The sequence below is a fragment of the Panulirus ornatus genome, chromosome 3, assembly GCF_036320965.1.
Source record: "Panulirus ornatus isolate Po-2019 chromosome 3, ASM3632096v1, whole genome shotgun sequence".
Lineage (NCBI taxonomy): Eukaryota > Metazoa > Arthropoda > Malacostraca > Decapoda > Palinuridae > Panulirus > Panulirus ornatus.
The window spans coordinates 17,069,494-17,096,389 of NC_092226.1; the positions used below are offsets into that span (position 1 = coordinate 17,069,494).

General features: G+C 38.1%; 2 protein-coding genes across 2 annotated transcripts in view; one reads left to right on the forward strand and one right to left on the reverse strand.

The window, feature by feature from the left end:
• LOC139760814 (probable 3',5'-cyclic phosphodiesterase pde-5) overlaps positions 1 to 14,542 on the forward strand; it is a 459,357-nt gene extending 444,815 nt beyond the window's left edge. Inside the window, exon 20 of the transcript XR_011715413.1 lies at positions 14,427 to 14,542. The gene's annotated coding sequence lies outside the window, so the exon portion shown is untranslated. The remainder of the gene's footprint in view (positions 1 to 14,426) is intronic.
• LOC139759419 (beta-1,4-glucuronyltransferase 1-like) overlaps positions 3,586 to 26,896 on the reverse strand; it is a 58,796-nt gene continuing 35,485 nt past the window's right edge. Inside the window, exons 5-6 of the mRNA XM_071681516.1 lie at positions 16,142 to 16,303; positions 3,586 to 15,338 (exon numbers count right to left, since the gene is read on the reverse strand). Coding sequence (XP_071537617.1) covers positions 15,141 to 15,338; positions 16,142 to 16,303 — 360 coding nt within the window. The 3' untranslated portion in view covers positions 3,586 to 15,140. The remainder of the gene's footprint in view (positions 15,339 to 16,141; positions 16,304 to 26,896) is intronic.

Sequence of the window (26,896 nt, forward strand, 5' to 3'; positions counted from 1 at the left end):
CATCAATACCCTCCCATATAATTTCCCAGGAATACTCAACAAACTTATACCTATGTAATTTGAGGACTCACTTTTATTCCCTTTGCCTTTGTACAATGGTACTGTGCAAGCATATATATATATATATATATATATATATATATATATATATATATATATATATGTGTGTGTGTGTGTGTGTGTGTGTGTGTGTGTACCCTAGCCTGAGCAAGGTACCCATTTTATTGACCAACCCCTAGGGGTGGTTGAACTGTTGGGTTGATTGAGGACCGACTGCCACAACCAGGATTTGAACCTATGCGCTCAACCCTGAACAGCCCATGGATATGGCATGTTCAGGAACACTAACCACTACATCACTGAACTCCATATAAAGTTGATAAATTGAGTAGTAAATGCTCGATATCTTTTTTATAGTGGTTGCATCATGAGCATGAAGGGTTCAGAGATGTTGTAACGGTGTTTGTAGTGATAGGCAATGTCCAGAATTCAAGCAGGTAGTGCAAACTGCGTTTGTCTGGAGAGCAAGTATTTTGTTAGATATACGTCTGGTGGGTTGGATTTTAAAATTGATTTGGGAGGTCAGTCGTTTAATGCTTGTTAGGTTATTGAAAAGAGAGACAAGGGTGAACCCATTTATTTCTACGTGGGGTTAGTGGTTTGGGTGAGAGGGGTCTGGTAGCTGTGGCATAGAATTGGCTGCTGTGCATGTTGAGGTGGGTCTTCACTAGTTGTGTAGTTTGCAGCATTGTTACATTTACTCTCGAGAGGATGTAAGACCAGGCAGGTGAAGCATAGTTTAAAGTGGAGCAGATGAATTGTTTATTTGAGATATTCAGGGATTCAAACATTTTTCTTGTTACAATCTGGTGCCAGTTAGGGGTTCTGTAGGCATTTAGTTTGTGTATTGCTTTTGTATTTATATCATTGGTACATGGAATAAAAGTCACGTGTGTGGCATAAGAGATGCTTAGAATGGTTGGTGTTTTTTTCAGTGAGAGAAAATGTCCATTCAAGGTGTTTGGAGGGTGTGAGATAGCTTTGTGTCTGGAGTTGAGAATTATTAAAGATTTCTGTGGAGACACAGACATTGTTTTCTTGGTAAGCCGCATGTTCCAATTAAGTAATGTAGTGTTACATTTTGCTGCTCTAGTGTTAGGTCATTGTGATACAATTGTGAGGTTGTCTGCATATGAAAGGACCTTCATGTTGAGGTTTGCATGAGGTAAAGGAAGGTCATGTGGGAAGAGATTGAAGAGAGGCAAAGAAAGAACTCATTGGGGAATTCCATTGTAGAGTTTCAGTATTCTGTTTGTGAAACCATTGTGTGTGACTTTGGTATGGTGGCCAGCTATGAAATTGGCCAACCACTTTTTATTGTTGTTGTAGAGGTAGGTGTTAGGTGTTTTTTGTAAGAGGATGTGTTGCAGAATAGTGTCAAATGCTTGTTGATGTCTGTTGCCTATACTGCTGTGTGGAATGGGGATTGTCATTGGTTGAGTCCATCTAGGATATGTTTTGTGAGCTCTTGTTGTACTGTGGTGGTAGTGTTAGGATTTTAATTCAGTCTGTGTGGGTGAGTGGGATGTTTTTCTGTTATGGATGATTTTTTCACTGAGTTTGGATACTGAGGATGAAGATGATATAGGGCAGGAGGAGTAGGGGAGGTTGAGAGGTTTGGAGGGTTTTAGGACCAATATCATGTTAGCAAGTATCCAGATGTTAGGGATTTTTTTGTATGTAGCCTTGCATAGTTGAAGATATATGTATCTTCACCCATGACAGACTACACAAAAAAATCCTAAGTTAACATCTGGAAACTTGCCAACCTAACACCAGGCGTAAAACCCTTCAAATCACCCAACTCCCCCTTCTCCTACTGCTTACATCACTTCTGTCCTCAGTATTCAGTCTGTGAAAAAATGATCTACAAGAGGGCTATTGTGTTTTAAGTGAGAGTTTGATATGCTGTTAGGGCCTGTAGCAGGACACTTCTTTTAGGTTTTACTTCCATTGTTCATATCAGTGGGAGTGAAAGGTAGGTAGGCAAGTTGTTTCTAAGTGGATTTTGTGTGTTTTCATGACTTTCCTGTTTAAGGGTGGTTTTTGGCTAATTTTTGACTAGTGTCCCATGAGTATGCTTGTGTGTTCTTTGAAACAAGGGATTTCATTGGAATGGATAACTTATGTGCTTCATGAGTGGGGAATGATGTGATGATTTGATTTTCTTTAAACTATGCCAGAGTTGGTTGCCAATTTTCAGTTTGTCTTTCAGTGATTAGGTTCGTGATAGTATCTTTAAGTTTCAATTTGTTTTCTGATTGCTACTGATAGAGAGTGTTTGTGTTCAACATATTTTTTTTTTGTGTTTGTGTCCAAGTTATTTTTTTTATCTATTAGCATATTAAGCTGCCATGATGACATCACACGCCCTTGCTGCAGACCCACCAACACCCAGAACCACTTAACCTCCACTCTTCTTGCATACAGGCCTTATCCTCAATCAAAACTCATAGCTGCTTCTAATAGATTTCCCTCAATACCATGTATTTGTAAGAATTATGTCAGCCCTATCATAGCTTCCTCCAGACACCCTAAATGTCACATACAAATCTTTTTGTTTTTCCCATTATTTCTGACATGTATTCTTCAAAGGAAAAACCTGATCCACACATCTTCTGTCACTTTTGAAACCATAATGTTCCTCCCCAGCCTAATGCTCTGTGCATGCCACTACCCTTTTCAATCACTGCTCTTCCATGAATTTTACCAGGTACACTGAAGAAAATACTTCTAATTATCTTTATATAATGGCCCTATATTGTACATGCATTCTGCCAACCCTCAGTCACTTCACCATTGTCCATATATGCACTGAAAATCTTAACTAACAATCAGTGTACAGCACTTTTTCCATTAATTTCAACTTTAGTGGTCTTTCTACTGTTCTTTCCTCTGTTCAGCACCTCTGTTTCTCCACATCTCACTTATCATGGAGACCTAACTCTGTCTGATGATGGCCCCGATCACACAAAATCTTTTTCACTCCATCTTTCCACCTCCAATTTGGTCTCCCACTTCTCCTCGTTCCCTCCACCTCCGACACATATATCCTCTTGGTCAATCTTTCCTCACTCATCCTCTCCATGTGCCCAAACCACTTCAAAACACCCTCTTCTGCTCTCTCAACCACGCTCTTTTTATTTCCACACATCTCTCTTACCCTTACGTTACTCACTCGATCAAACCACCTCACACCACACATTGTCCTCAAACATCTCATTTCCAGCACATCCATCCTCCTGCTCACAACTCTATCCATAGCCCACGCCTCGCAACCATACAACATTGTTGGAACCACTATTCCTTCAAACATACCCATTTTTGCTTTCCGAGATAATGTTCTCGACTTCCACACATTCTTCAAGGCACCCAGAATTTTCGCCCCCTCCCCCACCCTATGATCCACTTCCGCTTCCATGGTTCCATCCGCTGCCAGATCCACTCCCAGATATCTGTTTCCATAAATTCTTGTGTCATGTCGTGACTCCAGCCATATAAAAAGAGGAGAATAAAACAAATGAACTTAAAATACACCTTTCTTACAAAAATTGGTTCTAAGTTCACAAAAAAATTATATACATCATAAAAACCTAAACATTCACTGACATTTGGTACTGTGAAAAAAAAAAATATGTAAGATGAGGAATACAGCAGAGGAGTAAACCTTAACAGGTTAAAGTGATTTGCAACCTCTAACTATGAATGACCATAATGGCTAAGCATTTCCACCATATAATTGGGGAAAGATTGCTAGCACAGCCATGAAATCTACAGTCACCAAAGCACTGAAAAATTATCACCTAGCACTTATCCTCTTGACAGCAGGATTATCATTATTCATACATTTCCAAAATATCATCTTCATTTAAAATACAATTATGTAAATTCACTCGTATCCATTTGTAAGGTAAGGAGGTGAAGGTTTCCACCCAGAAACTTCAATATTATTGAAAATACAGAATTGTGTAATTAAAAAGATATCGATTTATGATTCACATTCAAAGCTGAGCTACCCATATAAGATCTTCCCACAGCATTTCGATTAATAACAACACATTTTCAGTTGCTAAAGTTTCACTGACTTCATTCAAGAGTAACAAAATGTATGCTCAAATACTCTAAAATTTACTTTTATCATTATCATATTCTGTCCCTAGAGATGAGGAGAATAATATTACTCATATTTCCTGCACATCACTAAGTTGAATAAACAGTGCAGGAGCAAGGGGCTGAAAACTCCCTATTCTGTATCTTCACTTTCTATAAGAAGGAACAGAAGCTAAGTGGGGATTTCTCCTCACAGGCTTAGGTGTGTGTTAATGACACTGCCTCAGTGTAGTAGCAAACCTTTTGCAAATAGAAATATGAAAAGTGAAAAAAATTAAAGCTGCCTCAGTAAGTGAACATGAGAGGAAAGCAGAAGGGATGAAACTCTGAGAGTCAACATGAGTAGGAAAGTAGCAAAACCAGAGAAAGACATTGAGAAGGGAGTATGAAGTAGTCATAAAGACATGAAAAAAAAATGCAGTGGTGTTTAATAAGAAGCAGCATACTACTGCAGAGAAAAGGCAATCAAAAGAATCACCATAGAGAAAACTATTGCTTACAAAGGCAACTAGTCTACTATCACACACCTAAAAAAGAAATAAGAAAATCTTTCATTTCTAATGGAATCCTATTAGTTTGCATCTATCCCTTAACATAAATTTATCACAAAAAGGACTCCTATGTTAAAATAGTTTCACTGCATTAAAGTCATTCAGTAGTAAATTCCCACTGAAAAATACTTGCCAAGAAACAGAATATGGTACCATTGTTATTGTACTCTTATGAGTAAGTCTGGGTTGTGAATGCAAAATAAATGAAGAGGTTGGATGTACTGGAAATGAGATGTATGACGATGATGTGCAGTGTGATGAGAGAGCTGACAATATCAAAGGAAGGTGTGTTGCAAAAGAATGTCTCCAACCTGACCTTACGAACACACAACTCCCAAAATCCAGCATTGTCAAGGGTCGAATTTGGCTCTTGGAACAGAATTTCACTACTCAAGGGAGCAAAAGCCTTGCATAGAAATGGGACAAAACATTAATGGAGAGAAATATGGCTGTTTCTCAAGAAAGGGGGTGACAGTGATGCTGATAAGACAGCTATTCAATGATGTATGGCCTAAGGTGAGGTGCCTGCAGACTAACAAATGCAAGTATGGCACCCTTAAAGGCAAGGGGACAAAAAGATATGTTTAAATTACAGATATAATTGTGTTGAGCATATATAATGAGATATATGTGAAAGTGGTGACTGAAACAATGGTGGTATATCTAAAACACTGATGTATGTGAGAGTGGTGACTGAAAGGATGGTGGTATATCTAAAACATCTAACTGGGATGAATAGTGTGGCTTCAGGCATAGAGGATATGTGAATCAGGAGTTTGCTTCAAAGAATTTGAGTGAGAAATACTTAAGTGTTGAAGTATTTGTGGCATTCATGGATCTCATGAAAGTGTATGACACAAACTGACAGAGAGGTTTTATGGAAAGTGCTATGAATATATTGGGTAAATGGAAAGTTACACAATGCAGTATGATTTTATCTGGATAGTAAGGGATGTGTCAGAGTAGGAAGTTGGGGGGATGATTGGCTTCCAGTGACTCTGGCTTTGAGTCAAGTATTTATATCACTGGTGAGGAAGGTGAATGCAAGGGTCTTAGAACAAGTCAGGTATACAGCATGGTAGGGGTGGGGACATGGGAGATAAATCAGTTGCTGCTTACAGGTGAGATGGCTTTGGTGGCAAACTCAAATGAAAAACTCCTGAAATGGTGATGAAGTTTTGGGAAACTGCATGAAAAGGGAAAGGTTAAAGGATAAGTGAATGAAAGTAAAGTAATTAGGTGCAACAGGGAGATGAGACAGGACAGTTTAATTGTAAGTTTGAAAGAGGAGGATGTGGCGAGCTTTAGGTACCTAAGAGTGGACATTACAGCAAAGACAGAAACATGGGGGATGAAGTGAATCATGTAGGAGGGAGAGACGGCAAAGGTCCTTGGTACATTAATGAGTGTGTGAAAAGAGAGATTAGTGTTGTTTTAGGAAAGAAGGGTTTGTTTTAAAGCATAGTAGTCCTGACAGTTTTGTATAGATGCAAGCCATATGCTTTGAGCATAAAAGAACAGAATAAAGTGGACATGTCTGAAATTAAAAACTTGCTGTAAGGTAGGCTGATCATGTAAATAATGACAGTGTAGGAGAGAAGTGTGGTAGTAAGCAAAGTTTTACTGAGAGCCGAACAGGGTGTGCTGAACATATGGCAAGCACAAATGAAGTAAGATTGCCCAAAAGGATCTCCACATCAGCACTGACAGAGCAAAGGGGAGGTGGAGACCATGAAAAAGATGGAAGGACTTGACCATAAGGAGGAGGATTAAGTATTTATGGAACAATGAGGTATGCAGTAGGCAATTTGCAGTCAATGGGTTGAACCATAGAACAGGAAGTGGTCAAAAGAAACCACGAGATGGTCTATGGGGGCCAAGCTTTGGATGGCAGACTTTGGTTTTGGTGCATTATGCACAAAAGTTAGTGACTGGATGTGTGCAAATAAGGCCATATCTAAATATGGCCTTATTTGCACACATCCAGTCACTATCTTACTGTGAGAGGAAACAGTGAACAAAAATGAGAAAAATAATGAAATACAATTTTGCTTACTTAATTTTTCGATCTAAATAATTTGATTAATAACAGTGTATTTTCTTACCATTTTATCTATATTTCTGAGGGACAATTTTCCCCAGAAGTCTTCGCTAGGAATGTAACCCTTCCTTTGTTCCACTGTATCCCAAGATGAAACTGTTTTCATTACAGTTTTTGCTAAGACTGTTTTCATTACAGTTTTTGCTAAGATTGTGTTTTCCAGGATTACAAAGGAATTCAAACAGCAACAGACCATTGAGTTTCTTCAAGGCTGTTTGTGATAGTGGAGGATATCAGAAACTCACAGATTAGTATGGTAAAAGGTTGAAGACAAAAAGATAAAAAGAAAAACCTGCAGACTTTCAATGTGATTAAGGATGTATGAATAATATAAGTCTTGGACTTGAAGCAAACTATTTATCGTCTATTCTTAAACCTGTCTACAGTACTACTTTCAACCAATCAAATCCATAAATCATTCAATATATTAGTAACCCTGTTGAAGAAGAGTGCTTTTCTGCCCCAAGTTTGTATCCATTACCACAAGTGAAATCAGATGAATCAAGTCTCAAATAGCGTGTTGGACCATCAAAGCCTTTAACAATTTGAAAACTTGTATAAGATCACCTCTCTTGGCTAAATAAATTCAAGTTGCTCTCTCGGCTCTCTGGATTTGTTTCTGTCTAGGAATTAGCTCGACACTGTACTCTCTCCATTCTAAGTTTCTTTTTAAATAGGGTGACCAAAACTGAACACCATTCAAGACGGAGACGAACACATGAATTGTGAAGAATAAGGATGACTTTCCTGGACTTAAATTCTAAAACCTTTTCTATGTATGGCTACTTCTATGAACCCAGACCATCAGTTTGAAGCTGCAGATGTTCAAGTTCATTTGTAAATTTGTTTTCCAGCTTAAGGTCATTTGCAAATTATGACATCTTACAATGCAGCTATGCTACCTCGCTAACGTGGGAAATGGCGAATATGTATGAAAAAAACAAACAAACAATGCAGCCCATTATACAGTGAAACACAATTTTTGTTCCTGGTTAGTGTTATTTCTTAATAGCTTATGTATGCCTTTGTGACCAGGACAGTGATATTTTGAAATTTACCCATCAATTGGACAACAGGTGAATTTGCATTTTCATTCATGTAACGTCAGAAAAACATATGAATAAAAATTAACATGCATTTACAATAATGCTAAACAAAAGTGATCACAAAAGATTTAGAAATGAGTAGTTTTTCGAGATTTGCAATTATACTGTGAATCACTTTCATGAATAAGACCCCAAAAATAATCTCCCATAATGTTCTTGTTATATGTTCCATAGTGGTTGCATTCAAAGTTCTGTATATTTGCGTGGAAGTACTCACTTTGCTCCTCCGAATATGCTCATGTTCTTGAATTTATCAAGGTGAGAGTCAAGGATATGGACTTTGAGGGACATCGTGTAGCCCATTTTGCCATCATTTTTCACCACAGACTCAACCAGCTCCACATAGTTTTCGGCCTTGTGACTGCCCAGGAAGCCCCAAACCACAGCAACAAAGCAGTGTCAAGCTGCTTTTTCCTTTCTTGTGAACTTCTTGGGGAATTCCTTGCCCTCCAGGGTCTTCTTTACCTATGGTTCAATGAAGACAACAGCTTAAGGAAGAAGTCTTGAAGGTACTTCAAGACTGCAGACTCCTTATCTAGAGCTGGGGCAAATTGTTTTATAAGGCCTAATTTTATGTGCAGTCATGGCATCAACACCTCCTGGGAGTCCAGCACAGCTATGAGGCTCCTAGATGAGCTGTCAATAAAGAGGCGTCACTTGTTCGGGTTATAGGCGATTCCAATTGCCTTGAACAGACTGGTTACACATCTTAATGGATGAAGAAGCTGAAAAAACCTAGGTGATGCTTCCTCTGATCTGCAATTTGCACACTTTCATCCAACAAGTAACAATGCTTGAGCCTAGACATCAAAAGCTCAGCATTGGATTTTGTGAGACTAAGCTCTCTGATCAAGTTCATGAGGTTGTTTTAATTGGGATAGTATGGGTTTCTCTCCACAGCTGCAACTCTAAAAGAGTAATCTGGATCGACAATGTCTGCCTCCCCCTCTGACTACTATTCATAGTACTGGAAACTTCTAGAAAGTACTACTCGATGGTCTGTTGCTGTTTGAATTCCATCTGGAATGCTCTGAAAAATAGGTAAATCTAAAATTATCACTTTCCTGATCACAAAAGCAAAGTTTCAAGGGAATAATAGCCACTTTCTATACTTATTGGACATAATCAATTAGAAAATAACATATATTACCCAGGAACAAAAAAAGAAAAATTTGTTACACAGCAAATTATCAATATCAATATGTATGAGAAAGAGAATTGGTCCCAAGACTGATTAATCCTTGTGGCTCACCATTAATCACAACTCTTTGTTTACTGCCAGTCAACCAATTTCCTATTCAATGAAGTACAACCCAACCAATAAATACCATGTGAATTAATTTTTGCAAGTAACCTTTGATGGGGAACCTTATCAATGCACTTCAAAAATATAAATATAATATATAAACTGATTTAATTGCCACTTCAAAAATATAAATATAATATATAAACTGATTTACTTTCATCATGCATGTTGATGATACGAAAAATATCAGAGATTTATCAGATGTAAGCATTGTCATCATTAACCTTTCTAAGAAGTGTTCATTACATGGTGGTTCTCTAAATGCTTCACAATTGTCTCGAGTGATGGTTTTCACAAGCTTTTCAGCTATAGACATTAACCTAATTAGACAGTGACTTAATTAGGTAGTGACAATACCTTTTTTGAATTTAAGTGTTACATTGGCAAACTTCCATTCATCTGGAACCTTTCTTGTAGTAAGGGACTTATTAAAAAGAGAAGTTAAGGGCTTTTCTCATCTTTTGCCTCTTTAATTATCCTTGGATAAAACTTGTCAGGGCTTACCATTTCATTTACTCTCATTCTGATTATTGCTGATAGAATGTCTTCATTTTTTATACCAACTTGTTGCTGAACATTCTATACTTTGACTACAAAAGAAACATTTAAGATTTTTGCCATGTCTTTGTTGTTTTGAGCCGAGTCACCATTTTCCGTTATTATGGGACCAATTGAGTGGGTGGTAATTCTTGCATTTCAAATAACTATAAAACTTCTTACAATTTCTTTTGCTATTTTTGGCAATATACACTTCATACTGATGTTTACTTTATCATATAAGTCCCTTAGTTTCTCTACACAGATTTACATGACTTACTTTATAAAGTGGGGATTATCTTTATACTTAGATGACGCAGCTGAAAAATGAGTGGTTTGATAAGGAAAACCCCAGCCTCATGAGGCTAAGATTATCTTCCAATATACAGCTTTCAGTCATAATAAAGATATGATTCACCTTATCCTGGGGTAATTATATATAAATAAACCTCTCCAGTGGACTGAACCAGGGCATGTAAAGCCAACATGGGAAACCATGGAAAGGTCTGTGGAGTCTGATTGTAGACAAGGAGCTGTGGTTTCAGTGAATTACACATGACAGATAATGGATGAGTGATTGTGGCCTTTCTTTGTCTGTTCCTGGCACTAACTTGCTAACATGGAGAACTGAAATCATGAAAAAAGATCCTCAAATGCATATACTTACAATACCGGTTTTCAATACTATACTTACAATACCAGTTTTCAATACTATACTTACAATACCAGTTTTCAATACTATGTATAGTTCCTCAGTGCACTCACATAAATTCACTGCTTACATATGCTCTTTTAAGTGTATCAGCTAATTGTAGTTTGTACAAAATTGGCCCATCATTGCACATGTAGAAACAAACTTACCAAGAAAAGTGTTTGTTTCTTATGTAAACACATGCAATTCTAAATGCCTTAATTTCTCTGGTGCTTCTAAAGCAATTTCGTTTCAAATATAAACTTCTCAAGAAACAAAATAACCAGTGACTATACTGAAATCAACACTTGAGATCTATATAATATTTAAACAACCCAAACATGAATGCTAAGTGCAAAAAAATTTACATCAAGGTTGTAAATGATTAACATTAACAATCAAATTAAAATGAAAAAGAAAATTTAGTAAGATTTTATATGAAATGCAAAAACTTGATCAAGTGCAGCATACATATAATGCTACCTCTTTCATATACCTTGCAATGGGGTTATCTTCGGAAACCCTGTTGCAAGTCAAAACACTGTAAATCTAGCAAATTAAACACTATATAAGGGGGTTACATTCCTGAGCAAAATCTTTCAGTATTTAACTCTCAAGTATGGAATATATGTAAACTAATTTAGGTTAAAAACAATATATCAAGCTCTCTCCTCATACATTTTAGATGATATTTAATAAAAACATACTGGACAATGTGGTGATGAGGTTTGTGTTGGTGGAGGGGGACTAAGTGAAGCTGAGATTAATGGGAAGAATGGGGAGTGGTACTAAGCCTATCTATGTCACCTCCATAAATTATCTGATTCAGTAACTATTACCAAGTCACAACTAGTGTAGGCTTAACAGCCCTTGAAAGCCATGGGATTTTCCGACTGAAGGACTTAAAACCCAGAGGCACTTTTTCCTTCTTTGCTAATGAATGTCCAGCTGGCATGTATTTCAAAATAAGTCCTAATCATCCATACAAAACAACTGCTACAGTGTGTAACTTTTTTCTTTGATAATTTTCATGAATGAAATAACAGGTAATAGCAGATAGCTGTGGCATAGGATAAGCATTCAATTGCAATCATATTTGTTTAAAAGCTGAGCACCAGTAGGTGAGATACAAAATGAAATGTATTCTGTTAGTTGGTGTGATATGAATAGAATATCATTTTGCCATGACATCATTATAAAATGCATGAGGAATGCAAAAATACCTGAAAACAATCTTGTTCTTTCATGAAAGGAATAAAGAGAAAATTTTCTTTTTCAAGTTGCAAGTAATGGCTCCAATGTGTCACAAATCAGACCTGTATCCTAATTCTCAAATGTCTCAAGAGTGAAATATAAAAAGTAGAGCTAATGTAAATCAGGGGATAATGGTAATGAATTTCAGGGACCAACTGCAGAAAACTAGCTTACAAAGATGTTGCGGAATGAATCTTCGGGTGATGCAATTTTAGTAACCCTACCAATGGTATATATATAAAAAAAATCAACAATAAATATGAGTGCTTATGCATATATCAAAGAACATTAGAAATCATTCTGGCCAAGAAGTCTATGATTTTTTAGTAAAATATTCTAATGATCATGGAAGTATTATGGCAACTAGCATCGCATTCTAATAATCTTGACAAGTAAATCTGTAGTTCTAGGGATGACTCTGATTGTTAGAACAATAATCTGAGAACTTTGAAAGCTAAGTGCCAAAGAACTAATTTTGGGGTCTTAATTATATGCCTACTGGTCTTACTGGAAAATTCAGAACACCTAGGAGGAGTGAGATGGGGTTCAGTATAGTTCTGGTAACTTCATGATGACATAAATTGCCAATATAATGGTCTAACAAGAAAATATGTAAGCTCTGGAATTAGAATTACTCTGAAAATAATATTTTCCATTTCCAGTGTATTTCTCGTGACTTTGAGGGTAGTATGTCTCGGTAAAGGGGTGAAAAAGGTGTTTGGAACTAGTCTGCTGTTGGGGAACACTGATTAATTTCATGGACTTTACTGTCTAATACAGGATACAAGTTTCTTGGTAAATTGTGGAGTTTGGGTGCCTATATAATAAGCCTTAAACAGCACCAGTGAGCTTAGAGTTAATATGTCAGTCCCTGACAAGGTAGAGTGATGACTATAGGATAAAGGACTTAAGTTTTGTAGGAAAATCTACTCACTTGCTCTTCGTGGATCTAAACCTGAGGTAAAGTAGTGAACATGTCTTCCACCCTCATACTATATCAACCAATCACACAATCTTGTCATGATACCATAATGAACCTCATGGAGTCTGATATAAATGTTACAATATTTTATAATCCTGAGATCTAAAGATATTCATAAAAAATGAGATAGCACATAATGGATTTAAAATATCAATAATCATATTGCATTATCTTCATCCAAGAACAAAATTAATAGTAACTCAACAAATGGTTCACCTTTAAAAGACCTAACAATATAAAGCTCTCTGTGGCAAAGCACACTCATTTCATATATCCATGATAAATGGGACAAGCAGCTCACATTATAATACGTAAAGCAAGATTTTTTTTATAAATCCAACTGGTACAGTAGCAACAGTCAAAAAAATATATCCATTTCCGTTTGTCACAGAAGGCACTTAAAGAACTGATTCTGAGAACAGACTCAATCTTTAGGAAAGTAATTCCTGTTTAGGTGCATTTAAGTTCAAGCAAGGACAGTGTGCCTGCACCACTCATGACACTTGATCCATCCCATGTGCAGAAAGAAAACAATAATAACAGAAAAGAAAATGACCTACTGTCTATACACTGCACTCTCACAAAGGTGCTTCAACAACAACAAACTTCAAGCAAACAAACTACACTGAAGCCTAATATTCCAATTAACTTACTTTTACTCAGGATATACATATCAAGAATACCAAAATAAATTCTTTTACACTTAACACACTACCAGTCAATCACTAAAAGTAAATGCAACAAATAATTTTTCACTGTGTTGGTGTCATACATACAAACATTATAATTCCTCACACACATACATACTGTGCAACAAACATCACAGCTCCCTTTACTGTCTTAATATTAGGTTTGTATCATCACAGAGCTCTTGATATGGTAAACTACAAATAATACTTAGTAAGATTTACTATGGAATGATAACAAAGTCTTTGAGAAGGATTCTTGGAATGCTATATCATGAATGCTTCTCTAAAATAAAAATGCTTTACAATGAAATGCTGAGCAAGGGTCATTTCTACACTTCACGCTACTACACAAAAACATTCAAATTCTACTATGCTAACTCTCTCGAGATTTTCACACACAATCCACATAGGAAATTTCTTACTCTCAAGGTGCTCATATGTAAATTGCGTATGACTGATTGCAGGTCAAACAAATTTTAGTTTAAGTGTATATTACAACTGTTTATGAATATTTACCACATCATAACAGTTTCACTTAATGTCTGGCATCATGCCATATCTCCCAACCACACATCCCTTCTAATGCTATCCTCCCATTTTCCTTCTTGTTCGTTCATTACCTTCTTAATTGTGCTTACTTTCTTTTATGATAATCTTTTTTATATATAGTTAGTTTTGCATTATCATTCCTTATATCTTTGTAAACACAATACAGTAAAAGAATAAATGTCCTGTGATTAGTGAAATTCTACATATACAGTTTCTGCAAAAAACCTTGTCCATCTCCCAATACACTTTCAAAAGCAACATCACACTTACGTTTTATTACTTAGCCATTTCTCCTTTGGCATTTTACCATCTGCAGATATCTGAGCATGGAATTAGCAAGGTTCCTGAAGTATTCTAAGTCAATGTTTTTTATTTCAGACGATCTAGATCTCCTGAATGAGGTGAGGCATTGATGAGGTGCTGCATATAGCAGTCTGAGTGCCCAGTGCATCTAGAAATCTCACGTGTACCCACATTTTCTTGCTTCCAGATGAGAATTTAGGCTTTCTCCTCCTTAGAAAGGCACAAGCAAACTATCTTGAAGCATAGGTAGAAGAAATGCAGTGCCCAGAAGCAAAATCTGCAAAATGAAAAGGCAGCCAGGGAGAGTAAACAAAGAACATCATTGTCTCAAGATAACTTCAGGCATAGTGAGGCAAATTGCTGGTGCTCACACCATTAAGAACATTAGTCTTAATGACCAGATGTAAGATGATTTCCCCCTGAGAGCATCATATGCCTGTACCAACGATAATTCTTAGCCATTTGTTGCCTTTGAAAATACATAAGGGATGGACAAGGCATTTTGTAGACATAGTACCTGTAGAAAACAGACACAGTACCTGTAATAATTATGTTTTTTTCAACTCAAGATTTCACATATTCTTTTCTGCAAATATTCATTAAAAAACAAATTCACGATAAACTATGCAAAATTATTCTGATGAAGAAAATGTACTTCTATTTGAATCACAATGCATTCTACTACAAAAAGTTTACACATTTCTCATACTAGCTATGAGTGTATGAGTGAACACTGTGACAGGCCAGACTTTGAGTGGGTGGGTAATGCATACAACTTAGGACCAAGAGAGAGTTAACATGCTTCACTTAAGTATCAATAAGAATATCATATGAATTTGGCAAAGTAAAATGAACATCATAAATATGAAATTAATCTAAAAATAAAAAATAATAATTTGGATCATATAACACAGCTCTTGCGGAATCCGAAAACAGCCTTGTACTCGGGAAGAATCTTGGTCTTAATTGCGCTATTCTGCTTAGCCACAATCTTTTCACGTAAAGGGTCTCTGTGCAGCTTCTTAATGCCTGGTTTGTGCACAAGGAATGCATTGTCAAGGATATGAAACTCATAATCACGAACGCACAAGATGTACATCTGAAAAAGCCAATAAAAGAAAGTAAATAAAAACAAACTACTTTCAAATACTTAAAAAGACTTCTTTCTATCCTCGAAAAACTTGCAAACTACTATACAAAAAGCTGTCTTATGACATATCTTTTGGAAGACCTGTCTTTTGAAATACAGCATGAACTCACTGAAAAAGGTTAAAACTACCCAAAGAAAATGCTCTTGTTATACATAAAGCACGAGGCGAAGAAGAAAAGCAACCTTAGTATCTTTCAGCTAGGTCTTAAGCTGTGAATAAGTACAAGAGCTTATGTAAAGAAGACAATAAGAAAGTTACTGAGTATTCAACATAAGGACATAGACTGCATGCCCACTATAATTCAAAAGCATCAGTCTGGCTGCTTTGGCATGCACCGCATTCAATAGTGAAGAATCTTTTGCCAAAGGAATTGTCAACTCTTGGCATGCATGGTTTTTGAAACATTTTTGGTTATTCCTCCAGGTCAACATTATTTAATTCATTTTTTCATACATACATTTTAAACAAAAACAACAAAAATGCAACACCAGACAGCAGTGATTAAGAGTAGGTCCAAGAACCTTCTGGTTTTATGTTCTCTAAGTACAAAAAAACCCAACTGAAATTATTTGCAGTCTATAATCTCTCTTATCATAGGTCACTGTAACTTTTATGAACTGAGGAGGGTTCAATTACTAACTCCACACATCTTCACCAAAACCTAAAAGTTTTACTGCAAAGTAGTTTACACAAAGATCTTAGTCATGTGGATCATTACGATGTGCATTTTGGAATCAAAAGTTGTACTAACCTGCGTCATTTTGTCACTTTTGCCTTCCCAGGATAATCTCTCATCATACAGAGGATCTCTGTTGGTCCCTACATAGATTGGTTCCCACTTGTGATGAGGTGGCTTTCGTTTCCCAATATGAAATACAGACATGCCTGGCTGCACAGATGCTGATATCCACTCCTGCAAGAAGTTTTTCAATTATACTCTTTGGCTCTTCAACAACTTATTCAAATGAATAAATCAGTAATCATCTTCCATGATCAACTTCAAAATTTTAGACACACAGAAATTACCTAATTGTATCTAACATTATTTAACAGTGAAAAGTATTCAAACAAATCATTATCACCATCAATTCATTTCAAAAGCTTTTAATCAATTCTTTCTAACAGAAGACCACTCCTGAGAATGCAAATATCTTCCCTTTATGGGAGAATATAATAATGGTGTCAGCTAAAACATGTCAAACTTATAGAAAATTTCCATTCAAAATCTTTAATATGTATAATAACTCAAAACTGTATCTACAGCTCTCCAGTGTTTATGCTGATATCTTGAAAGAAGATAAAAAATAAAATAGAGACTAGAGTTTTTCCAAATGTTAACAGGAATAACTCAGAACCTCCAAGAGGAAGAAATATGATATGAATGCAACTCGATTTCATTTTTTTTTTTTTTTTTTTACTTTGTCGCTGTCTCCCGCATTTGCGAGGTAGCGCAAGGAAACAGACGAAAGAAATGGCCCAACCCCCCCCCCATACACATGTATATACATACGTCCACACACGCAAATATACATACCTACACAGCTTTCCATGGTTTACCCCAGACGCTTCACATGCCTTGATTCAATCCACTGACAGCACGTCAGCCCCGGTATACCACATCGCTCCAATTCACTCTATTCCTTGCCCTCCTTTCACCCTCCTGCATGTTCAGGCCCCGATCACACAAAATCTTTTTCACTCCATCTTTCCACCTCCAATTTGGTCTCCCTCTTCTCCTTGTTCCCTCCACCTCCGACACATATATCCTCTTGGTCAATCTTTCCTCACTCATCCTCTCCATGTGCCCAAACCATTTCAAAACACCCTCTTCTGCTCTCTCAACCACGCTCTTTTTATTTCCACACATCTCTCTTACCCTTACGTTACTCACTCGATCAAACCACCTCACACCACACATTGTCCTCAAACATCTCATTTCCAGCACATCCATCCTCCTGCGCACAACTCTATCCATAGCCCACGCCTCGCAACCATACAACATTGTTGGAACCACTATTCCTTCAAACATACCCATTTTTGCTTTCCGAGATAATGTTCTCGACTTCCACACATTCTTCAAGGCACCCAGAATTTTCGCCCCCTCCCCCACCCTATGATCCACTTCCGCTTCCATGGTTCCATCCGCTGCCAGATCCACTCCCAGATATCTAAAACACTTCACTTCCTCCAGTTTTTCTCCATTCAAACTCACCTCCCAATTGACTTGACCCTCAACCCTACTGTACCTAATAACCTTGCTCTTATTCACATTTACTCTTAACAGTCTTCTTCCACACACTTTACCAAACTCAGTCACCAGCTTCTGCAGTTTCACACATGAATCAGCCACCAGCGCTGTGTCATCAGCGAACAACAACTGACTCACTTCCCAAGCTCTCTCATCCCCAACAGACTACATACTTGCCCCTCTTTCCAAAACTCTTGCATTTACCTCCCTAACAACCCCATCCATAAACAAATTAAACAACCATGGAGACATCACACACCCCTGCCGCAAACCTACATTCACTGAGAACCAATCACTTTCCTCTCTTCCTACACGTACACATGCCTTACATCCTCGATAAAAACTTTTCACTGCTTCTAACAACTTTCCTCCCACACCATATATTCTTAATACCTTCCACAGAGCATCTCTATCAACTCTATCATATGCCTTCTCCAGATCCATAAATGCTACATACAAATCCATTTGCTTTTCTAAGTATTTCTCACATACATTCTTCAAAGCAAACACCTGATCCACACATCCTCTACCACTTCGGAAACCACACTGCTCTTCCCCAATCTGATGCTCTGTACATGCCTTCACCCTCTCAATCAATACCCTCCCATATAATTTACCAGGAATACTCAACAAACTTATACCTCTGTAATTTGAGCACTCACTCTTATCCCCTTTGCCTTTGTACAATGGCACTATGCACGCATTCCGCCAATCCTCAGGCACCTCACCATGAGTCATACATACATTAAATAACCTTACCAACCAGTCAACAATACAGTCACCCCCTTTTTTAATAAATTCCACTGCAATAGCATCCAAACCTGCTGCCTTGCCGGCTTTCATCTTCCGCAAAGCTTTCACTACCTCTTCTCTGTTTACCAAATCATTTTCCCTAACCCTCTCACTTTGCACACCACCTCGACCAAAACACCCTATATCTGCCACTCTATCATCAAACATTCAACAAACCTTCGAAATACTCACTCCATCTCCTTCTCACATCACCACTACTTGTTATCACCTCCCCATTTGCGCCCTTCACTGAAGTTCCTATTTGCTCCCTTGCCTTACGCACTTTATTTACCTCCTTCCAGAACATCTTTTTATTCTCCCTAAAATTTAATGATACTCTCTCACCCCAACTCTCATTTGCCCTTTTTTTCACCTCTTGCACCTTTCTCTTGACCTCCTGTCTCTTTCTTTTATACATCTCCCACTCAATTGCATTTTTTCCCTGCAAAAATCGTCCAAATGCCTCTCTCTTCTCTTTCACTAATACTCTTACTTCTTCATCCCACCACTCACTACCCTTTCTAATCAACCCACCTCCCACTCTTCTCATGCCACAAGCATCATTTGCGCAATCCATCACTGATTCCCTAAATACATCCCATTCCTCCCCCACACCCCTTACTTCCATTGTTCTCACCTTTTTCCATTCTGTACTCAGTCTCTCCTGGTACTTCCTCACACAGGTCTCCTTCTCAAGCTCACTTACTCGATTTCATATCAATGTGAAAGTTTTTTTTCTTAGATTTGAAAAGCATTTTCTTTCATCAAGGGAAGTCCTCTGAGTAAGGATCTAAGATAAACATTTATGATATGATGCCAGACAAGTTCATCTGACATCTAATGGGTAATTTCTCCTCTGTACAAGGACAGACTTCTATACTAAGCTTATATGGTAATCTCAAAGAACTCCTTCATCTTTATAATAATAATGGTCCATCCATTTCTAATAAAAATATACAGAAACCTATACTAGGAAATCTATACATGAATATACGCTGTACAGATTGAGTATCCCTTATCCGAAATGCCTGAGACCAGAAGTGTTTCGGATTTTGGATTTCTTTAGATCTTGGAATATTTGCATTTACATAATGAGATATCTTGGGGAAGCAACGCAAGTCTAAACACAAAATCTATTTGGGTTTTATATACACCTTATACACATAGCCTGAAGATAATTTATGAAATATTTTTAATAATTTTGTGCATGAAATAAGGTTTGCATAGCACAACCATCAGAAAGCTTGTGTCACAACCTCAGCTGCCCATGTGGACAATCTGTCCAGTTTTTCCAACACCTTGACTTTCTGTGCTATAGATAAACATACATGCTTCCTCTCTTTCTCATCACTGTTTCTGATATCTTTCAACCTTGAAAAGACCCAATGGTTTATTGCAGTTTGAATTCCTGTGTAAACTCTGTCACCAACTACTGGAATTTCTCTCTTGAATCTTCCACTAGAGCTATGTCATTTGCAAATGCAAATAATTCACCTCCAATGCTCCCTAACTCAGTAAGCACATCCTGCTCATCACTCTAATAATCTTCAACCCCCTCACCATCTCATCTTTAAACAGATTAATAACCACTGACAACACACATCCTTGAAGCAGATAAAAAGAGAAATCACCCTCGTCCCTTCATACTCATTTTACTCTCCAATCATATACTCAATAAATTTGTAACATCTTCCACAAGGCCTCCCTGTCCCCCTTCTCTTGTGAAAGTCAAATGCAATCAATCTACTCTTGTCACTCTGCCATGCTTTGCATTACACAAGGCTTTCATTTCTTCCTCACATTTCATCAAACCATTCAACAAGACATTTTCACTCTACATGCAACTTCATTCCAGACACACCACACTCACCTCCTGATCATCTCTCTCATTCAATAATACTTCAAAATATTCACTCCATCTCTTATTCCGACATTCAATGTGCCTGTTGCTGTTTCCCCTTATAGTTATCTTTATTGTCTCTTAACATCTGTTCTCTCATTTTTCTTACACTCACCATCTTCCGAAACACAATGTTGCTCTCCCTGAAGTTCACTGATAATCTCTCATCCCATCAGTCATTTGCCCTCTTTTTCAACTCTCCTGAACTCCTACCAATTTCTCATGTACACTTTCCAATCATATGCACTTCTTCCCTGCAGATACCTTCCATATACCTCTCTTGTTTTTCTCACTTGCAATTCAACTTCCTAATCCCTCCACTCCATACTCTTGCTCATATGCCCACATCCCACCTTCCCTGTGCCACACAATTCACTAGCACATGTAAGCACTGCCTCCCTAAATTCCTTCCACTCTTCTCTTACTCCCCTTGCTTCATTTACATCATCTTTAGCCACCCTTCATTTCATCTCTTTTGGTATCCCTGAACACAGAGTTCTCTTCCATACTCACCCAATTTCTCTCCTACTTTCACTCATAACTTCCTCTTTTCCTGAAACCACAACAAAATTTTACACTCACTTCCACCGAGAAATGATAAGGCATCCCATCCGCTGCCCCATCTCAAGCATGTTCGTATCCAATAAACTCTCCTTTAAATTTCTGTAATCAACACATAATCCAATAATGCCCATTTACTCCAATTCCCACTCAACTACATACACTTATATATGCACCTTTTCTTATCCACTTAACTACTGCAGACAAATAATTACACAAGCCAAGGCAACACCTCTCTAGACCAATATATATGCAGCTCAATGAACCTGGGTGGTGATAATCTCCAGCAAGAATGTCATTCACTGGCCATGCCGATGACAGCACATTTTCGTGAGTTTTCTTGGAAGGATACCAAGTGGCTTTCAACTATAGTTAAAGGACCAGAATATGATGACCCTGAATTACTTGAAAATGATGTCTTCAGATTGTGTAGAGAGTGAATTTACTGACAATCATTCTGCCAGGACTGAAAGATAAACAAGATGAGGCAGTAGAAAGTGTTTCAAGCAAAAGTGGAGGCATAGTTGCCAATGCCCATCTGACCTTGTAAAAGATGTGTCTGACTGGTGCAGCGGGTAACTTTACGTATTTTTCTAATTTTGTTGTAATGAAAAAAATTTAATGAACCATATCTAATACAGTAAGAAAATATCTATCATTTAAGATAAATCGAAAATAATCAGTAATCAGTTTTTCACTGAAGGTAAAATAAACAATGAAACATTTTTTTTTTTTTTTATACCTTGTCGCTGTCTCCCGCGTTTGCGAGGTAGCGCAAGGAAACAGACGAAAGAAATGGCCCAACCCCCCCCCCCCCAATACACATGTATATACATACGTCCACACACGCAAATATACATACCTACACAGCTTTCCATGGTTTACCCCAGACGCTTCACATGCCTTGATTCAATCCACTGACAGCACGTCAACCCCGGTATACCACATCGCTCCAATTCACTCTATTCCTTGCCCTCCTTTCACCCTCCTGCATGTTCAGGCCCCGATCACACAAAATCTTTTTCACTCCATCTTTCCACCTCCAATTTGGTCTCCCTCTTCTTGCTCCCTCCACCTCCGACACATATATCCTCTTGGTCAATCTTTCCTCACTCATCCTCTCCATGTGCCCAAACCACTTCAAAACACCCTCTTCTGCTCTCTCAACCACGCTCTTTTTATTTCCACACATCTCTCTTACCCTTACGTTACTCACTCGATCAAACCACCTCACACCACACATTGTCCTCAAACATCTCATTTCCAGCACATCCATCCTCCTGCTCACAACTCTATCCATAGCCCACGCCTCGCAACCATACAACATTGTTGGAACCACTATTCCTTCAAACATACCCATTTTTGCTTTCCGAGATAATGTTCTCGACTTCCACACATTCTTCAAGGCACCCAGAATTTTCGCCCCCTCCCCCACCCTATGATCCACTTCCGCTTCCATGGTTCCATCCGCTGCCAGATCCACTCCCAGATATCTAAAACACTTCACTTCCTCCAGTTTTTCTCCATTCAAACTCACCTCCCAATTGACTTGACCCTCAACCCTACTGTACCTAATAACCTTGCTCTTATTCACATTTACTCTTAACTTTCTTCTTCCACACACTTTACCAAACTCAGTCACCAGCTTCTGCAGTTTCTCACATGAGTCAGCCACCAGCGCTGTATCATCAGCGAACAACAACTGACTCACTTCCCAAGCTCTCTCATCCCCAACAGACTTCATACTTGCCCCTCTTTCCAAAACTCTTGCATTTACCTCCCTAACAACCCCATCCATAAACAAATTAAACAACCATGGAGACATCACACACCCCTGCCGCAAACCTACATTCACTGAGAACCAATCACTTTCCTCTCTTCCTACACGTACACATGCCTTACATCCTCGATAAAAACTTTTCACTGCTTCTAAAAACTTTCCTCCCACACCATATATTCTTAATACCTTCCACAGAGCATCTCTATCAACTCTATCATATGCCTTCTCCAGATCCATAAATGCTACATACAAATCCATTTGCTTTTCTAAGTATTTCTCACATACATTCTTCAAAGCAAACACCTGATCCACACATCCTCTACCACTTCTGAAACCACACTGCTCTTCCCCAGTCTGATGCTCTGTACATGCCTTCACCCTCTCAATCAATACCCTCCCATATAATTTACCAGGAATACTCAACAAACTTATACCTCTGTAATTTGAGCACTCACTCTTATCCCCTTTGCCTTTGTACAATGGCACTATGCACGCATTCTGCCAATCCTCAAGCACCTCACCATGAGTCATACATACATTAAATAACCTTACCAACCAGTCAACAATACAGTCACCCCCATTTTTAATAAATTCCACTGCAATACCATCCAAACCTGCTGCCTTGCCGGCTTTCATCTTCCGCAAAGCTTTCACTACCTCTTCTCTGTTTACCAAATCATTTTCCCTAACCCTCTCACTTTGCACACCACCTCGACCAAAACACCCTATATCTGCCACTCTATCATCAAACACATTCAACAAACCTTCAAAATACTCACTCCATCTCCTTCTCACATCACCACTACTTGTTATCACCTCCCCATTTGCGCCCTTCACTGAAGTTCCCATTTGCTCCCTTGTCTTACGCACTTTATTTACCTCCTTCCAGAACATCTTTTTATTCTCCCTAAAATTTAATGATACTCTCTCACCCCAACTCTCATTTGCCCTTTTTTTCACCTCTTGCACCTTTCTCTTGACCTCCTGTCTCTTTCTTTTATACATCTCCCACTCAATTGCATTTTTTCCCTGCAAAAATTGTCCAAATGCCTCTCTCTTCTCTTTCACTAATACTCTTACTTCTTCATCCCACCACTCACTACCCTTTCTAATCAACCCACCTCCCACTCTTCTCATGCCACAAGCATCTTTTGCGCAATCCATCACTGATTCCCTAAATACATCCCATTCCTCCCCCACTCCCCTTGCTTCCATTGTTCTCACCTTTTTCCATTCTGTACTCAGTCTCTCCTGGTACTTCCTCACACAGGTCTCCTTCTCAAGCTCACAATGAAACATAGAAGCAGCAATTCACTCGACACTCAGGAGTCTTACTCCCACACTTTTTTTGCATGTTGTGCTGAAACTTCTACAGTACTTCTGTGCATTATTAGAGTGAAAGAAGCTCATGAAATATACTTTTAAAGTCATTTTATCTTATCATTATCATATGAATATCTTTGAAACTATAAGGTTAAATATATTTTCTAAACATCTTGAAAAATGTGAATATGAGGGCTGGAAAGGAAACCTTAGTTAATACTGAAGGAGCTAAACAAAAGTATTCCAATCACTAGTCCCTTTTCAGTACACAATTCCACAAGCTGTTTCCAATTTTCAATTATATTGGATACCTCATACCTTTAATGATACCCTCAACTGCCACATTATCCCTTCTTACATTCAATTACTCCAGCACCTAGATATGTTCCCTTGCACCAAAACTGACTTAGCACTCACCCAGCTCCTCCCAAAAAGTATCCCTTTCTTCACTCTTCTCACTACCAAGTGTATAACCAGTGACACTCCCTTACCACTCAGTCTACTTTCAGTCTAATACATATCAATCTGGAAATCACTAGTTACACCCTTTGACAGAGTCCTACAATTCCTTCTTTATCACAAGGAGCATCCCTTCCTTCTCTTACTTCCCTCTCGTCACAAGAGCCATCCTTTCCTTCGCTCTTGTCCTCGCATCAACCTCGGAGTTTACTACCTGAACAGCTCCAAACCACTGTACCCTTCCACCTCAACTTACCTCTCCTATGGAGCTACAAAATCTAGGTTCCTTTCATCAAATACACCACCTATCTCTCTCTGCTTCTCATCCTTGTTCCATCCACACATGACCAGACACCTTAGCCTGAATTTTCATAAAGAAAGCCTGTCTTGTTACTTTTGTCTGTTCCTGTTTTTGGAAAGAGATAATATAAAGATAGAGAGTTTTTAACCTCCTCCAGCTTCTTGAATCATGTAAAGTGTATGTTGGAGATAAAGAGAAATTTTCCATTTGTGGATCATGTTCCAGCAACCCATGTGTATATGAGACAAAAAGAAAAGACAACAACCTGAGCAGGGGAGGCATCTGGAAACCACTGCAGTGATGGCTCACTGTACTGCTGTTACTACTACTCCTGATACCCCATGAGTTCGCAACTGTCCACTACCTACTACCTATTTAACAATAACAATGATATTAGTAGTACAAGAATAAGTCTTCAAGGAACAATCATTGCCTTGTTATTTCTGTTCCTACTTCTGGAAAGCCACCATACCAAAGAGGAGGATTTCAAGAACATCCATTCCCATTCATTTTAGTCACCCTCCATGCCAAACAGTTGACTTGTGGGTTCTCTTTATCCCCCTATCCCTGGAGATGATATGACTACTGCAACTACTTACTGACACTACTACTACTAGTCTTTCCCATCTTTCATACACGTTTGCTGTTTCTAACATAAGATAGCATCAAGAACAGATGACTGAGCCTTCCTTACCTGGTTCCCTCTCCTGTTCCATCTTTTAATAGTAACAATAATATCAATATAGCATGAAGTGAGCTTTGCTACTTCTGTTTCTATTTCTGAAAAGCAACTATACCGAAGGGGAGGATTAGAAGCACACCCACTCCAACTCATTTTAGTCAATGATTATGAAATACACTTGATTTGTGGGTAGTATTCTTAATCCCCCTATCCCTAGAGATGATATGACTATTGCAGTTGCTTACTGCCACTACTATGACTAATCTCTCTGATCTTTCATACATGTTTGCCATTTCCTGTGAGTGAGGTAGTTTCAAGAATACATGATTTAGCCTTACTCACTTCACTCCTTATGTACCATCTTTTAAAAATTCAAATAAAAGTAGGTGAGGGTCTCTAGCCTCCCACTCCTGCCCATTTAGTTCCCTTCATGTGAAACATGGCATATGTGGGCAGAATTCTTTTTCTCCTATCTCAATAACAACAACAATAATAATTTTCTTTTTTTGTATTTGAAGGCTGTTTCCCACATGAGGAAGGTAGCACTAGGAACAGATCAAGAAAGAACGTATCCGTTCACATCCATTCTCTAGCTGTCATGTGCAATGCACCAAAACCACAGCTCCCTGTTCACAACCAGGCCCCATATGCTTCACACGCCCTGGTCCAGTCCACATCAACCTCAGTATTATACCACATCATTCCAATTCACTATATCTCATGAATGCTTTTCACCCTCCAGCATGTTCAGGCCCTAATCACTCAAAATCTATTTCACTCCATCCTTGAGTCTCCAATTTGGTCTCCCTGTTCTCACACCCTCCACTTCTGACATATATATCCTCTATGTCAACCCTTCCTCACTCATTCTCTCAATATGTCCAAACTATTTCAGCACACCCTGTTCAGCTCTCTCGTCCACACTCTTTTTATTACCACACACCTCTCTCACCCAATCCTTATCTACTTGATTAAACCACCTTACACCACATATTGTCCTCAAACATATAATTTCCAACACATCCACTCCTCCACACAGTCATCTATAGCACATCCCTTACATCAATATAATACTGTTGGGAATACACTTCCTTGAAACATTTTTGTCCTCCCAGAAAATGTTCTCTCTTTCTACATCTTCTTCAGTGCTTCCAAAACCTTTGCTTTCTTCCTTGCACTTTGACTCACTTCCGCTTCCATGGTTCCAATCACTACCACGTCCACTGTTAGATATCTAAAACACTTCACTTCAAGTTTTTCCCATTCAAACTCACATCTCAGCTAACCTACCCCTCAAATCTGCTAAAGCTAATAACCTTGCTCAAAGTTTTTCAAGATGTGTTTATGATATCTGGCACTGAAATGATTCCATATAAATAGTTATCCAAGAAGGAATCTCAAATCAAGAGGTAAAATTTATGTACAGTACAAAACATCTATAATGAGCTTTGCTTTTCATC